The 16,805-nt window shown below is 34.8% G+C and overlaps 1 protein-coding gene across 1 annotated transcript in view; it reads left to right on the plus strand.

Moving 5' to 3' along the window:
- Window positions 1-293: 293 nt before the first annotated feature.
- LOC106142974 (protein Wnt-10b) overlaps window positions 294-16,805 on the plus strand; it is a 38,121-nt gene continuing 21,609 nt past the window's right edge. The window contains 3 exon segments of the mRNA XM_060949343.1: window positions 294-547; window positions 10,094-10,149; window positions 14,678-14,980. Of these exon segments, the coding sequence (XP_060805326.1) occupies window positions 294-547; window positions 10,094-10,149; window positions 14,678-14,980 (613 nt within the window).

The raw sequence follows: 16,805 nt of genomic DNA on the forward strand, positions 1-16,805 counted from the left end.
CGTGCCCATTCAAAGTAGTACCTACCTAAACCTGTAGAGGTTTAATTCTACCGCAATCATTAGCAATGTCCCTTGTCCGAGTTACACATCTCAGTTTGAGTGCTAATGCGACGCTAGGAAGCAAACTACGAGAAAATGTGCACATCTGGCATCTGAATGTGTAACCGTTTCTTAAGCTAAGCCAAGTTAGGCTCTTTCTTCCCTTATTTCGTGTAAAAACTGACTTATCTATTTAAGAATCGTGGTGACAGACGAACTTCTCAACAGGGACAACCGGGACTAATGACAAGATAATGAAGGAACGAACGAACGAATTAAAAAATAAACAAGAACAAACAGGCCATGTATGCAGATGTGCTCGAGGGAGCAAATCCGTCCTGGAACGGCGACCAACAGCTGGAAAGAGGAATACTGGCAGACCATTAAACCGCTGGTCCGATGACATTGAAAACCATGCCGGGATAACCTGGGCCAGAAAATCCTTTTTGGAGGAGAATATGCCCAGCAGTGGGCGAATTTTTGCTCAAGGAGAAGAGAAACAGATTAGGTAAGAAGCGATTAATAAAATCTGTCCATTCTGTATTACTTAATCTATAGAATGACTGCGCACCCGCGGTGGTGTTCCCACAGCGACCTGCGTCGCTCACCGAGAACTGATGAAATTAGATCGATTAACATGATAAATCTATCGATTGTATCGATGAATCGATGCCACTGACAAATTACGAGCTCTCGCTGACTGTCCCGTCTGCACTCAATCGCTTTGATCTAGATTTGTGACTGACTCGATTGATATAGAGTTAATTGAATCGCAATCGAGCACTCTTTTATGTGAAGAGATCGATTAAGCCTAATTTAAGTATGTAAAAAATATGCCATAGTTTGTGGCATGAATGTGAAGTTATTAATGTTCTTGCTTTTTAAGCGACTAGCTTTTGCCTGTGACGTTGAATGCATTTAATCGTACGAGTATTGTTACTGTTCCCGTGTGAATTTTGTTTTGTTGAGTTATCTGTATTGATTTATATTGATTGTTTCATTTAAGTCTTATCTTTTATACTAACATCAAAAAGTATCTAGTTAGGTAAGATGCGTAAGAAGTTTAAGTCATTGCCAAAACAGAAAACCTCAATACGCCTTTACCATACATCTCATTAAATATTTGTGTCATTGAACATAAACACGGTTTTACGAATAGAATCCAATTAAAACGCAATTAATGAACATAACAATATATTATTTTTGACATAAAAAGATCATAGATCAAATAACGTAAGCATCAGAGTGTATTTAATTAAATACCTAAGGATTTGTAAAATACAGTAAAGCACAGATGAGACACTTCATGTAAAATACTATAATTACTTCATAGATATGGGTGCCCAATTTTAACTAATTGGTGAACATTTTCCAATCATTTCATTCTAGAAAAGATACATGTCCTCTCATTTTTATTTTGTGGAAAACGTCTGTAATACGAATAATTAAGTATGACGTATAGAATCACTAAAAGGTTTCGAACGGAAGCAAAGTCCGGAAAACATAAAAAAAGTTATAAATTAATGCACCCCTCTCTTTCTCTCTATTTATCTATCTATTATAATTCTTTTTTACTTTGTATCGACTCTTCTTGTAATCTTCCGCTATAGTTATCAGATCTGGTCATTGTTGATCCAAACCCAAGTTTGAAGGGGTTGTGTACTGGCCTCTTTGGGCCAGTATTCGTGTTTACATAAGATAACATTAGATGTGCTTTCATTTCTGTTTCTCATTACATGCACATACATATATACCTTTTTTGTTCCTTAGATAGGATAGGTACACACACAGCCAATAGAAGACAGAAAAGAATAGCTACATACAGTACGATTTAAAGCAAGTAAATAAAAAAATCATATGGGGTATCTTCTAGTCTTTCTTTTATTTTATCTCCCGTAGAACGCTTGGCATGCGAGCACAGACAATAAATCAGTAGACTGGGAATCGTGGACACTCGCTGACAGTGAGAATAACTCCCTCTAATTGACTGGAAAAAGTTGCCCGGCGATTTCAAGATAATGTTCTATAAAGTCACGAGAGGACGTTATTGGTTATGCTCGTGAAGAGTGACCGTCTTTACTTACATTACTTATATTTTGTAGTATGCGCACCCCTTAGGAATGGATATAATGTAGTTTATTCACAAAGTTAAGGTCGACTCTTTTGAAATTTTTTGTTCTTGAGTGTTTGTAAATTTTGTTCTTTCAGTTCCGTGTTAGTTTGGCATCTACCACCAGATTTCCAGTATTTCGAATGCATTCACATAGTTGCAAGTCAGCAACTAGTAAGTATAGTAAGTTATAAATTTCACGGTGTCAAATAATATGTATGACACAGTTTATACATAAGCTACCTTATACCAATGCAATCCGCATAAACTTTGCACCGAAATCAAATTGGACGAGCCAATGACTAAAATGATCAAATAATCAAAGTAAAGACGCTGTGATAAACTTATCTACATAGCATGGGTAAATAGTGATCAATACAAAGCGAATTTATGTTTCTTCAATTTATTTTTGCTTTGCATTTGCTTGAAGAAAGTGGTTAAAATGCTTATGAAGGAAATGGAAGGACATGAACTAAAATTTTAGTGCTGAAAGTAATTATCAAGTAAGCGAGTTATTATGTCCGCATAAGTTTACCATAATATACAATTTTACACGTTCTTAAATCAACTTTTTAAAGTTATCATTTACATAGTACCTACTGTAAGCCATAGATATGTTTGGCAGTAAAAAAGAACGCTCAAGAACCACACATAGATACCAAGTTGGAGTCTTGGTATCTAAAATAAATACTGCACAAATCAATGTTAATCTCCAAGGATGCGTGTAAGCGCAGGCAGTTTATCAAGATGGCTAAATGCTTGCAATTAGCGCATGTGAAATGTCGCATACGCATGCTAACGAGATCGCTCCGGGCGCATGCGGCTTAGTCGGCCCGCACACCGCATGGCTGTCGACGGTTATCTATGGGTGTTAGGCTGTCTGAACATTTGCGATTTAGATTAGTGTTTTAATGTACTTACTACTTACTAGCTTTTGTCTCCGGGGCTCTCAATATCCCTGTTTTTGTTTTCCTTCTCGTTGTCCAAATTTTATCAAAGTTTTATCAAAGTTAACCGTAAAAGCGTAACAGATTTGACTTTTTATATTATGAGTTTGGAAGTTTGGATATCATTTACATAACTGAACAAAGACTCAATACTTGAGTGTTAAATAAAAGGAGTTTAAAAGTTTAATTTTTGATTTGGATCAAGCTATCTTCAAATATAAAATACTAAAAGTATCATCGAGTGCTACACTATTGCGATTGCAATTGATCGCAATAAGTCTGATTTGATCGTTCGTCTGCGGTCGGCCTAAAACATTGCATTCGACCCTTTGCTGATTTATAGCCCTTTTATATGGTCCCCTAAAGTTTTCTAATTGTGCTTATAGCCGGTAACAATCGTCGGAACAATTAACATGCGTTTATGAGAGACGGGGCTGGAGCGTGTAACTTTATGGATAGCTTTGTTTGTGGCCACATAATTTTATAAATATTAGCTGTTGGGAGCTATGCTTATGACGGAATTTTCATAGATTAATTATAAGAAAAGTTATATTTTGTTTATAAGGTATGTATGGCAACCATTTTTTTAAGGGGAGTAAAATGATCAATCTGTCACATACAATCACGCTTATTACTCGGAGGGGTAGGCAGAGTCTACATATCTCTATTACTTACTGGGAATATCGCAGGAAGGCTATTGTGTATGTATGTATATATGTATATGTTTTAGTACATTAAAATGTGTGTAAGTCCATTACTAAGTCTCGAAGTATCTACTTACGTTGCTAAGCACATCTTACCAATCTCAAATTTGAACTGTTAGATAATGTATAGTATCAAACATTAACCATTTGTCAAATCTTAAGATTGTGGAATAAACTGAAAAGGATATACTCCTCTCTGATTTATAAAAATCTCGATAATTTCTCAATGTACATGGCAACACAGTCACCGCAAATTGTTACCCGGCCCACACCGAGTCGTTACTCGCCAAGTAATTGATAATAACACAAAATGATGCGTGACAGTAGCTGCGAGCGACGTGCTGGGTGCAATACAGTCATAAAGCTATGGGTGTGGTTAATAGTGTTGCCAGGAATAAGATTTTGCCATAAATTTGGCAATGCAATGGCTACCTTTTACTAAGGCGGTTTATAAAGTTTGATGCTAGTGTCTCAAAACCAACAGCGAAATAACATTTAATAACTAAGGAAACTACTAGTGCTATTAGCGAGTTGCCAAGCATTTGTATAGTCGCATAGAGGGAAAATAATACCCACACAATGGCTTGTCAACTTCTATGAATATCATCTCATCAACAAGTAGAAGATATTTGATATGAAGATTTTTTAATAAGTTTATTAAATGGAAACTGTTAATTTTAAAATGTTTTCAAATTTTTAATTATATTAAATTATTTGATCGGGTAATTTTACTTTCACGGCGAGCAACATTTCTATTATATGTGGTAACCTATCCACCTATAATCTTCTCGGATATTTATTTAAACACTTGTGTTTATGTCTTAATGACAGTCAATGGTAGTTCATTTGCCGACAATCGTTGCCGCCACCTCATATATTATTAAATACATGAAAATTACCGACTTGCAGTGTTATTCATATATATAGAGGTTGCATATTATGTATTTTCTTCTAGAGTGCGATCTGTCGACATATGACAGAGGCGATGGGCTAGCAACCTGTCACTATTTGAACCTCAATTCCATTATTAAGCCATACAGCTAAACATGCCATGTCATGGCCTTTCAGTCTTTTCAAAACTGTTGGCCCTATCTACCCCACAAAGAATATAGACGTTATAATATTAAATTGTAAATTACCTGACGCCTGATTTTACCAGTAAGGAAAAACATCGCGACAAATGCACATTTTTAGACAACTCGATGTGTAACCGTGATCTGATAATTGCGGGGGTCAGACTTCACGTTAAAATCTGAATTACTGCAGGAACGTGGTCATAGCCTCCCGCCTGGGGTCTGAACTTCTATCCAGGCAGATCAAGATGCAACTAGATGAGACTGTTACTAGGAAGATGACGACTCTTACTGCTTTATGAGAAATAATCCGAGACAATATTTACTTACATCACACTTAATGAATTTTATAATTATTCCGGTCTAATCCCCAAAATAAGATTACCCTAGTGGATTTCGTATTGTTTTATTTATTTCCTATTTCATTCTGATCCCCACCGAACGGGGAAACAGAACGAAATAGAAAATATTTCAGAGCGGATCAGATCGTACAAAAGGAAAAATAATAATGAAGAGTGGATCAGTTTGGGAGATCAGACCGGATTTACTAAATTTTATTAAAGAACAGTACAATATAATATTGGATTCGTTTCCAGCAGAGATTACGTTGCGTACTAAGAAATTGATGAGCTGCACTGCACGTTCTATAGACGATGAGCACTCTATACAACCTGGTAAATCACAAATACCTCTATAGTTGAATACTCGTATCTTATGCGTATAGTTTTAACATGAATCGTGTTGCAAGGTGCGTTCTCGTAATAAACACCTTAAGTTTATTATCGCTACATAAGTAAATGTTTAATGTACATTAAACATTTACTTTTTTAAATAAATAAGAAACAAATTACACGGTTTAAGTTAGCAGCAAGAACCTTTTGTGAGACGATTTTTTTTCTTTTAAGTAGGTAATCGTTACGATAATAATATATTTTACACGAACTCATTTACTTTATTCGCTCTCCACTCTGTTTAGGGTTGACATAGTCATATTTTAATATACTCATAGATTTTAACTCAATTGAGATTCAGAGATAGTCTAAAATGTATAAGTTTTCCCTTGATTGAATTTTACAAAGTGAATAATTTTTTTTTTCGTGATACTGCATACTAAATAACCTACTTAGAATTAACATCATATCAGCATAAGAACTTCGGTTAACGAAACTATTTCCGAAAAGATTAATATAATACACTGGCCGCCAACAAAAAAAAAGTACCTACATATGATAAAAAAAAAGTAAAAAATAAAAGCGAAAATTTAAAAACGATTTCATATATATCTGAGTGATATCATTTAGTATAATATTTTTATGTAAAAATTGATAATAACCCACATTTTTAAGTTTCAACTCTCTTAAAGTAAGTACCTTCAAATATCGTTCTTCCAGTTTTATTTAAAAAATAATGTTTCATCAATCAATAGTTATTCCCCTTAAAATTTTTGATTCATCACGAACTTGCTTGTGAGTACAAACTACGTGACCGTTAGTTCCACGGTGGCCTCTTAAGGTTTACGACTGTATATTTATGTGAATGCTTCTCAATTTGTCTGTTAACTTCATTACTGAATTTTAGTGGTGATGTGACAAAGTTGATTAAAACGCCCGATTTGGTGAGGTATACAGTTTTTTAATTAGCTTTTATTATCGATGTTTGGATTTATAAGATAACTTAAGACTATATGACAAATGCTTGTAAATCGTTTTTTTTTTTTATAAAGGTAATTCCTGATTGGGCCTTTAGAATTATTTGAAAACATTTTAAATAACTTACGTTTAAGACTGTATAGTGTGTTATTTATAAATGCTAATGACATTATAATTTTAAATGCCTATTAGTTTTATTCAAAGCAGCCAGACAGGCCATGCGTAGATATGTTAAAATCAATGACATATAGTATATAAATACGCTAGACAGAATACTGATAGATTAAGAAACTTTTCTAACTATACAATCAGCATACAAAATGAAAAATGTTATTGTAACTTCTTTTTTTATGTACTTACGTGTTTAATGAATTAGAATTACACGTAGTCTTTGTAAGTGGATAATACAAACATAACCAACAACGTTTTTAGACAAAAGGCTAGAGTATTAAATTAGACGTTAGGCACCATTATTTAAGACTGATCTGGAGAGATAAGGCAATAAAACTTTGACTTCCTATGTAAAAACAATGTCAACCAATGTCCAGTAAAAACACATTAAAGTTCTATGTTTAAGATTGACAAAATAACGCCAATGCTAAAGGGAAGAGCTGTTGAGTGAAGAGGCGTTTGCTTTGGGATCAAAGGTGAGGGAATGTGTATTTGCATGGTTCCTGACCGCGCATAAACGTAGCTCTAAAGCCAATAGCATGGCACGTTTGGAGGACCACTTTTGTGAGAAAATATAGGTACTATAATTTTTTAACTACTTCTTATCTTATATAATTTAATCAAGGGAAAACACTTTTCTTTTGAAAGACGTGCTAACATCTCTGAATCTTCATTCCATAACTAACTAGTTCTGTGATCATTAGCTGTGTCTGTCTTATAAAGGATAAAGACGTGACAGTGATGTGTTTCAATATAGTTTTTTTTTTCTTAATATTGTGTATCCGTAAATAAAAGTTAGCTTCAGGGACACTAGCTTTAATACCCATAGAGACCAAAATTTTTTTACAACAAAAAATCGGAACAAAAACAAATGATATCGCGTACTTAATAACGTAATTATTTTTATTTCGGTAATGAAGAATGTAAAAACAGTGTTGAAGGGGATGATCAATTGTGGATGCGCACGCGACTAAATCGCCCCTAATGAAGGGGTCCATGTCACCCCCAAGTTAAGGGTTGTCGTAATGCAATGCATAGATTTTTGTAAGTACCTACAACCCTAGTGATTATTGAGCAATTTGTCATTAGAATTCGACAAGTCGTTGACAATATTGTTTAAACGTTTTTAGCTGGAATTTTTACCTTTATAATAAAATTGATAGTATAAAAGTGTTTATAGAAATCTATTGCACATTCATAATAACAATATGTAAATTAATAATTTATGAAAAAATAAAATAAAAACAAATATTAAATGTTATCGGTTGGTTACAGGTGAGTTGTTCATTAATTTGATATTATTAATGTTTATTTATCCTAATACTTGAACGAAATAAATTGCTAGATGAAAATGGTTAAAAACTGTCACTAAACCAAACAAAGCAATTCTAACCCTAAAACGGCGGGATAATTCCACGGCCGGGAATAATGCGTGGGGCGCTTTTATATACGCAGGGATTGAGTCTGGCATGCCACTGTCAAACCAGCGTGCTGTGAGTAAACACTCTCTCAAGATTGACCAGTGTCGTGGCCAAATATCGATAATCGCGTAAACTCTAATGAACGAGTAGGTGTGGCCTGAAGATACGCCCCTTTAGCTTTTTTGTCGGCGTCTGGGCGTAGTACACGCCTTACGATTTTCGTCCCACGCGCTTCGTTCCACGCACGAACTGTAGACGAACCGGCGGCGACACGCCGACGGGCCATCATACGAATAAAATGAGGAAAATAACGAATCACACGCAAAAACAACGAAACGAAACGCGAAATGTGAAACGTGTGTTGCCGTAATAGTTTTTCGCATAGTGCAATTTTCACAGGTAGTAGTGTTCATCAGAGACTAAGTGAAAACTAATACGATGTGCCCGCGAAAACGAATAGTGTTGCCAACATGAAAATGCTCATCGATAACAGGATGCTCTTTATATTTTTCCTGCTTTTATTCGACATGGTTTGGTAAGTATTTAACAGTGTTTTCAAGTGTAGTGTTTTATTTACCTATACTCAGTTTATATATCTTAACAAAATAATTTTATTTATTCTATTATAACGTAAACAGGTGATCCTAAATATAAGCAGGGATTTGTCAAACTTGCGTGTTTGTCGTACAATTTACATGTATGTTTAATACTTAGTTATACTTCAACATTATTTAAATTTTTAAGCATATACTAAATCATTAACCTTCTAAAGATTGTCCCATTTGTGTCCTTTCTGAGATGGAACCGAAATTCAACTCGTTAACTTGAAATACCTACTATTCGGTATTTTTTTTATTTTTTTGGGAAATAACAGTGGAGTTGCTCAATGAGACACAGTTACAATTAGGTAATATACGTTACTGAATTGACATAACTATAACCTAACTTTTCAAAACCATGAAAAAACAACAACAAAGCTTACAAACTGAAAATTCCAAGATCATAAGCCAAGTAGCAGTAGTTCAGTAATCATGCAGACACTAAGTAGGCACTGCGTCGTCATGACAGTAATCATGAATGTTAATGGATGTAAATTTAAAAGGTGACAATCGTCGGTAGGGCGGGCCACCCAATGGCAGTGTTGTATGCTAATACGGTCCGATATGCCACTACACGGAGTCGCATAAACGGTTGTGTGTTAGAGCCTTTATGCTTTGCATTGACTGATAATGGAACGCGGACATAGAAGCGATAGAATAGCGTCGTCGCATCAGAGCGTTGGTGGTCGAACGGTCAAATAATACCGCGACCATCGACTTAGAAATTTCATTCATTTCCACAGTAATTCTTGTGGGTCCATACCCATCTACATCCAAAGAATACATAAAAATGTTATTGATTTTTTGTCTCTTTCTCTCATAGTCTGCTTGCACTTTAGTCTGTACATATTTCCGAGTATTATTGGTTATGTTGCCTTAACAAACAATTTTAATTAAAATAAGTCTATTTTATTAGGTATACTGGCCATAAAACATAGGTATTTTCAAAAAGCCAACCAATTTAATGACAACAAGGCCACGTTTAGCTGAATAGCTTAATGACGGAATCAAATTTAAAGCAACTAGAAAAGTTCATAATAACTAACATGTACTTAATTACGCTAATTTCAAGATAGACTGAAGAACATAAACTGGTAACTACTCGTACTTGGACAATACGTAAAAAGCGATCTCCCGTTTTAATTACTGTTAAAGCAATGATAATTCTGGATATAGTTTTATGTACAGTTTTTACAATTATGTACCTACATGTCCATTTGTTTGCAATTACAGTTTCTATCTATAGAAGTGGTTTTTCAACTTCTGAACGTATCGTAATTTCAGAATACGAGTTTTGAGATAAAGACACCGCCGGTGGCATGATATAATCAACATTCCTACCGTGAATGCATTTTGTTGACTCGTTTTTCTAATAACCAGATATTATTACTTGGGGTTGCTTTGTGAACAGACCAATGAGAAGCGAGCCATGGGAGGTATTTATGTTAATACTCTTAAGTGCACAAAAGAGTGTTCAAAACTAGCAGTTATTCCACAGTGTGTCATCTTTAACTGAGATATCTTCTCAGACGAGCTCACAAATGTAATAGAGGGACAAGGAATTGAGTATTTAAAAAATACTCCTTTTTTCTCATGGCTTTAGTTCCCAGTTGCATCCTCAGCACTCTGGAGAGGAGTCCGGGATATGCCTCTGATCATGGATCCTAGATTAGGTGACTCAGGTTTTTACACGAAACGACTCCCGTCTGACCTCCGCAACTTTAGCAGGGGTACCTAACCCGTATTGAATCTAAAATACTCATGACCAAAATATTAACTACTAACATACTAGCTTAACATGTGTAAGTAATGTATAGATGTTAGAAATCAGACAAAACATTTTTTTAGTTATATTTAACCAGATTATTTAAATATGAACCTCCAACTAAGTACATTCGGCGGTTCAATTAATCTGACTGTAATTCGATTCTATACCATCAACAATAAGAACTTAAGAATGTTTACACTAATTCAAAATATATTTATTAACAATTGTTTAGTCTACCAGATATCAAGTTGATACTCATATATGATGATTGAAAAAATAAACAATGAACAGAACTGTGACAGTAGGAAGCACTGTTTAGAAGTCTTTGAAGAATACAACAAGAGTTTAAATAACTGGATCACGTAAATTGGCGCGGCGTCTTATTGGATATGTTACAGAAAACTACAAGTTCAGAATGGAAAAGAATGTATAAGTTACGTCAGAAAATATTTACCGGAAAAATATGGCATTAAACAAATGAGTGCCATAAACATTTTGGTCGGATAGTGTTGATAAATTAACCGCAGCTGTAGGTTTGTTATCAGTATGCACTTCGCTTCATTTTTATTCGTTTTAAAAAGTTATTTATTACACAGTAGCTCGAATAAAACCTTTTAAAATGCCAAGTAATTCTACTACAAAATAGTGTAGATATTCAATTTATGCACTTCTTAACACTATCGCACTAATTGGCTCGGTGAGTAACATTTTTAAAGATAAAACAATATAACAAATCAGCTATATATCTTGTGCTTTTACCTTGTAGATTATAAATTGAACAAATAGGTATTAAATACAGATAGACATTGTTGGTACACGGAATTTCAATCAGAGCGATGATATCGTATTCCAAACGGCGTAATTTAAACAATGTTATAATCGACTGTAAACGTTATTCGAGACGGATAGGGTAGGTTTTTGTTTGCTATGATTTGAGGTTGTGACTTTAGTGATATAAGGGTTAGAGAAGGGAAAAATATTTGCAGAATTGTCGGCATGTTGAGGCGAGCAATGCAAGTAGCTGTAATTTGTATTGAAATAACCTTTCTGAATGGGTATCGTAGCATTTCAGAAGCGGATTTATTATTTCTTGCGGCGGGCTCTTAAAGAACAAAATTATTGTTTTTGTCTCATCACTTGGAATTTTTAAAGCAATTATTAAGTTTTGCGCTCGGCTTTAATTGGATCAGCCGGGTTTAACGACTCGGCAGCCGAGTAAGCTGATGATCGGTTGATTCCATCACTTTAAACACTCATTAATTATTAAAATTACTGTTGGCTTAGAAGCAACATACCTCTTTGATTGCATATGGATTTTCCTTTATATTTCGGTTGACTGGGAAATATCCCTATTGGGATATGTCTACCATTGTAAATATCCTTTAAAATCCAATGACTGATTTTTAATTTGGTCTTTTTATGGAAAATAAATATTGCGATGCTTTATAATTTTTTTTTGTAGTACAGCAAATAATGGTCAAATTACTTTTTAAAGCAGTTTGCGATGTACGATTAGCAGCGGATCATGTCATATACTTACTTAATAATTTCTTTGCTAAATAACACTCTCCAATGTAAACCCAACATTCAACTAAATCTTTCTATAATTTCTTTGTCTCATTATACCCATTAAGAACTGTTCGTAGTACATTCGTCGCACCGTGGGAACCCGGGTGATAACAGGAACAGTTAAGTCAACTCGGAAAACTGTGTTTATCTTACTTATTATTGTTTTTAGTGTGCCTCAGAAAATTGTCTTGTTTTAATTACCAAGTTATTAACAACTTTGCTTTAAACTTCTGTAGGTAACAATTAAACAGGTGTGTTTTGAAAGGTTATTATTAAATAAGGGATATTTTTATACGTTATCTTACCAATTGTTTGAAAAATTTAATAAGTAGTTGATAGTCTAGCCTCTGTCTACCGCTCCGGGTGAGAGGCGTGATTTTATGTATGTCTCATCTTGCTAGCGTTAGTTCAAGGTGTAACTTTACTTGGAAAAAGCCCGGGCGTCAGGTTTTGACCACAACTCAGTAGTGAGAAACTCAATCACACAGAGACTGACTTATGATGTAACGTACATTAATCATCACACCTCTTTCAGTAGGCAAGACTATTTCTTTCCACTTGCCACATATTAAATTTTAATATATAAGCTCGCTGGTCTACACATAACCTGACCTTAAACCGGAAATTTCCGTATTTGATCAAGAAATGTTCATCTGGTCTACATCTGAAGGGATTATGATGTGAATATGTGTGTGCAGAATGTGATATCTCTCATTTACATCTTTGCATACTCATATAATGCATTTTCACCCGCTAAGCTCCAAATCCGCTTATAACTTGGTTCACGATTTTCTTTTGTACCATACACTCCACTTCCTAGTAACTGGAGTGATAAGGCTGTGTACTAAATAAATAGCTTTAATGTAACAAAACAAACAAGTACCTTACTCACACCCATCTTCGTTAATGTGACTAAAAGTATATGTAGTTATATGTCTTCCGGCAACTTTTATTTCAAAACTACAAACGCAGTAACTATCTAAAATTCTTCGTTTTTTATCTGTTGCCGTGGGAATTTGGCGACGACGGTCATAACTTGCGGAAATTTGCAGTTTTTTGGGGAAACTAATTTCTGGCATTGCTACCTCCTACAAGCCTATGTAAAAGACCTAAGAAATCCTGACTTGACCTCGCTAATGATATATATAATCCAATTAAAAACCTCGAAGAAAATCAGTAGAAGGGAGGGTGCAATCGAGAACATGCAAATGTGAAAAAGAGAGAGACGAATGTGGTACTTTAAAAATTCCTGACTAATCTTCCAGCTACTCGTATACAGGCCAAATTTTCTATTTCTGTATAAGAACTGGGGTTTTCTTATCTGTACATTTATGGGCCTCGTGCATCTGATATCGAAGGACGTGAGAATGATCTTAAGATGTGACACTTCCTTTGTGTGAAAAGTGAACATGTTTATTAGTCAGAAATCATGGAATAAAATCTCATTTTACGTTACTTACTTTCACCCCCAGTAGCTTTTGTAAATTTTAATTGTATTAAAAGTTAATATTTTCACATAATTATCCGAACTCCAAATTTAATAGTAATTTATGTTATAGCACTCTATTTTCTTACTCTTTTATTCCAGGCATATTGTTACGTTCCCATAACTTATATCAAATTCATGGTTATATGGCCCATACAAACAATACTGCAAAAAAATCGACAATCATACCAAACGGAAAGATTGTTCATCAATTTAAATTTATTACCACTCTTTTCCAGAGAAGGCAGATACTACCTTTCTTCTCTAGCTAGCGATATCTACATACTTCTCTTACTTCATTCAAATTCATAATGTTTTCACTTCATTCACGATTTGATCAATAATTTTTTTCTTAACCTCCCAAATTTGTTCCAACTCGAACAACGCTAAATTATAATAAAATCAAATCCCCATAAACTTTGAATCAAATATTTAAGCTATTTGAAAACAAAACCAACTCTCAACTGCTAACATTAATTAAAATCGTTGGAAACTTATTAGTTCCTCGTGAAATGCCTCGGAAACATTTATTTAAACTCAGAAGCTGTTAAACAAATTGTTTTGGTACAAACTATTTGAACCGATACCATCAGCTGCGTTCAGAATAAATTAATTATAACGACCTTTAATTATATAAAAGTGCCCAATTAGTGATATTTTAGAAACGTGAACGTTATTGGCTTGTTTTGGGTTATAAAAATATAGTCATTTATTATGACCAAGAAATTTTCTAACTATTGGTAATCACAAGTATTTATCAATGTGACATAATTTTTAATTTAACTTTTATTTAAATTTATGTCTATTTGAACAAATATTTGAAACATTTTCTACATTTACAAATACTTACATGAAAAACAATCGCAGTAGAAATAAGCGTCAGGTTTGTGTGTAAGATCTATGAACAAATTATAAGTAGTTAGGTATATATTTTTATGTATGTTACGGCATATCTCCGGAATTTATACTTTTCAATTGTTCTTCCCGCGCAAATTAAAGTCAATCGAGAGAAAAACTTTAACATACATACCCACAATCAAGTCCTGTTCCATACAAGATACATATATTGTAGACAAGGGCTGACTGGTTGTTTACCCATCGCCTAGAAAGAGCCATTGCTTGACTTTTACAACCTGCGTAGGAAAAGAAGTAGCTAGTACACACTATTAACTTAGGATCATATTCTTCAATTTCAGTTCAAGAGACAACATGCTGCCAAATCACCTGAAACTGAACTCCGCACTGACCTGCCGCCTGGTCGGGGGTCTGACCAGAGACCAAAGAGCTGTCTGTCACGAAGTACCTGATGCAGCCGCCATAGCGTTTGAGGGTCTTCAGATGGCGGTCAAGGAATGCCAGCATCAGTTCCGATGGCACAGGTGGAACTGTTCCAGCCTGGTCACCAAAAGTGCTAATCCACATTCCAGTGCTATTATGAAAAGAGGTAAGTGTTATTATTATAGGCTTCTAGTTTTTGTTTTATGATACATACATACACACTTAAAATCACGCCTCTTTCCCGGAAGGGTAGGCAGAGACTACCTCTTTCCACTCGCCACGATCTCAGCATACTTCCTTCGCTTCATCCACATTCATAACTCTCTTCATGCAAGCTCGGCGGTTTCGGGTACTCTTGACCTGACCCTTTACCAGGAAGTCTTTAATTTGATCATGATTCGTTCGTCTAGGTCTTCCCCCTCCGACCTTTCCCTCCACACTCTCTTTGTATATCTGCTTAGTCAACCTGCTTTTATTCATCCTCTCCACATGATTGGTATAATTAAAGCATCTTACAATGGATTGGTATTGAAGAGGGCGGCTGGAAATGTTTAACATATTATTTATAGAACCCCGAACTTGAGAGCACAGAGTTATTAATAGTACTACTAAAACTAAAAGACCGAGGGTCCAACAAGGAACTCGCTAGATGAAGAAGAGAACTCTGAAGTTAATAAACGTCTATACGGGTTGACAATGTAAGTTCTTTCTATTTAAAAAACAATAGAAAATATAAAATGGTTAATCAGAATTACCAAACCCACATTAAATACAATCTTAACGTTGACTCCATTAAAATAAAAACAAAACAATATAAAACACACACATACGACGTCATGAAACCCTTGTAACTGTTTTAAATGATCATTTCTGCTCAATTTACTTCCACTAACATTGTAATTCAGTGCATTTTTATTGCTATAATTTTGTCCGTCGACCTGTGAATTCCGAACTTTAATTACGAACAACAAAGACAGTAATTCAAAAAACGATACAAATGAAATTTTTCATTAACTTTAATGCCTTCGGAGACCACCAATAACAACGATTTCGAATCGTAGGAGGTGGCGATCACGCGCCGATGCCAAAACCAGTCCCGATGTAATCCAATATGAAAATTTATTAAAATATACGCAACTAAAACTTCAAACCAATCGCGTCCAGCCATTACAATCTAAATTTATTACGAAGAAAATTATTCACGCGCATTAAGGCGCCGCCGGTCAGCATCGGTGCTACATATTTACAGAACCTTTCTTTATTCTTGTGGTTACAAAAAATAAAATAATCATAGATGAAGAGGCTATGTCCTATATACCTACGAGAATGTTTGCATGTAATTCTCATAAAACTGTACTCATAAAAAATTAAGAATAATAATCTTCGGTCTATATGACCGAAGATTATTATTCTTAATACGGGTCTATATTACGGAATAAATGATCAAAGTTATTATTTAGTTTTTGACCTAAGTCGCGACGATAATAAAATTGTAAAAAATGTTCTTTCTATCCAATAAGGGATAAAGTCGTTATTATACACATGTATCGTGTCTTCACACGCCAAGCATATTAGACATTGCACCGATCGGCGCCTTTCCTGTACCCTCGTTATTACATAGCTTTACTGTCATAGTGAAAAGGATTCGTGGATCTCCTTTTTTCCACAATCATCGCACACCTTGACGTGGAAATTTATGAGCGTGGTGTATGGAAGACAACAAATAATAATGTTCTTTACGAGGACCAGGTGGGCCCGCTCCCGCGCCCCGCGATTTCACGCTTCGTGTGGGTTCGAGACAAGCCCACCCCTCGGCGTTGCTCGCAATCTCCGTACCGTGCCTTATATCCACTTCCATATAGGTATGAGGATTCGGTATTTTTGTTTGTAGAAAATATTTAGCACAGATAAGTTTCTTGTATGAAACTCTAACGTTTTGAATAATGCTATACTTAATATAAATATAAATGCATGTAACTATATGTATCAGT

Source organism: Amyelois transitella, chromosome 2, assembly GCF_032362555.1.
Source record: "Amyelois transitella isolate CPQ chromosome 2, ilAmyTran1.1, whole genome shotgun sequence".
Lineage (NCBI taxonomy): Eukaryota > Metazoa > Arthropoda > Insecta > Lepidoptera > Pyralidae > Amyelois > Amyelois transitella.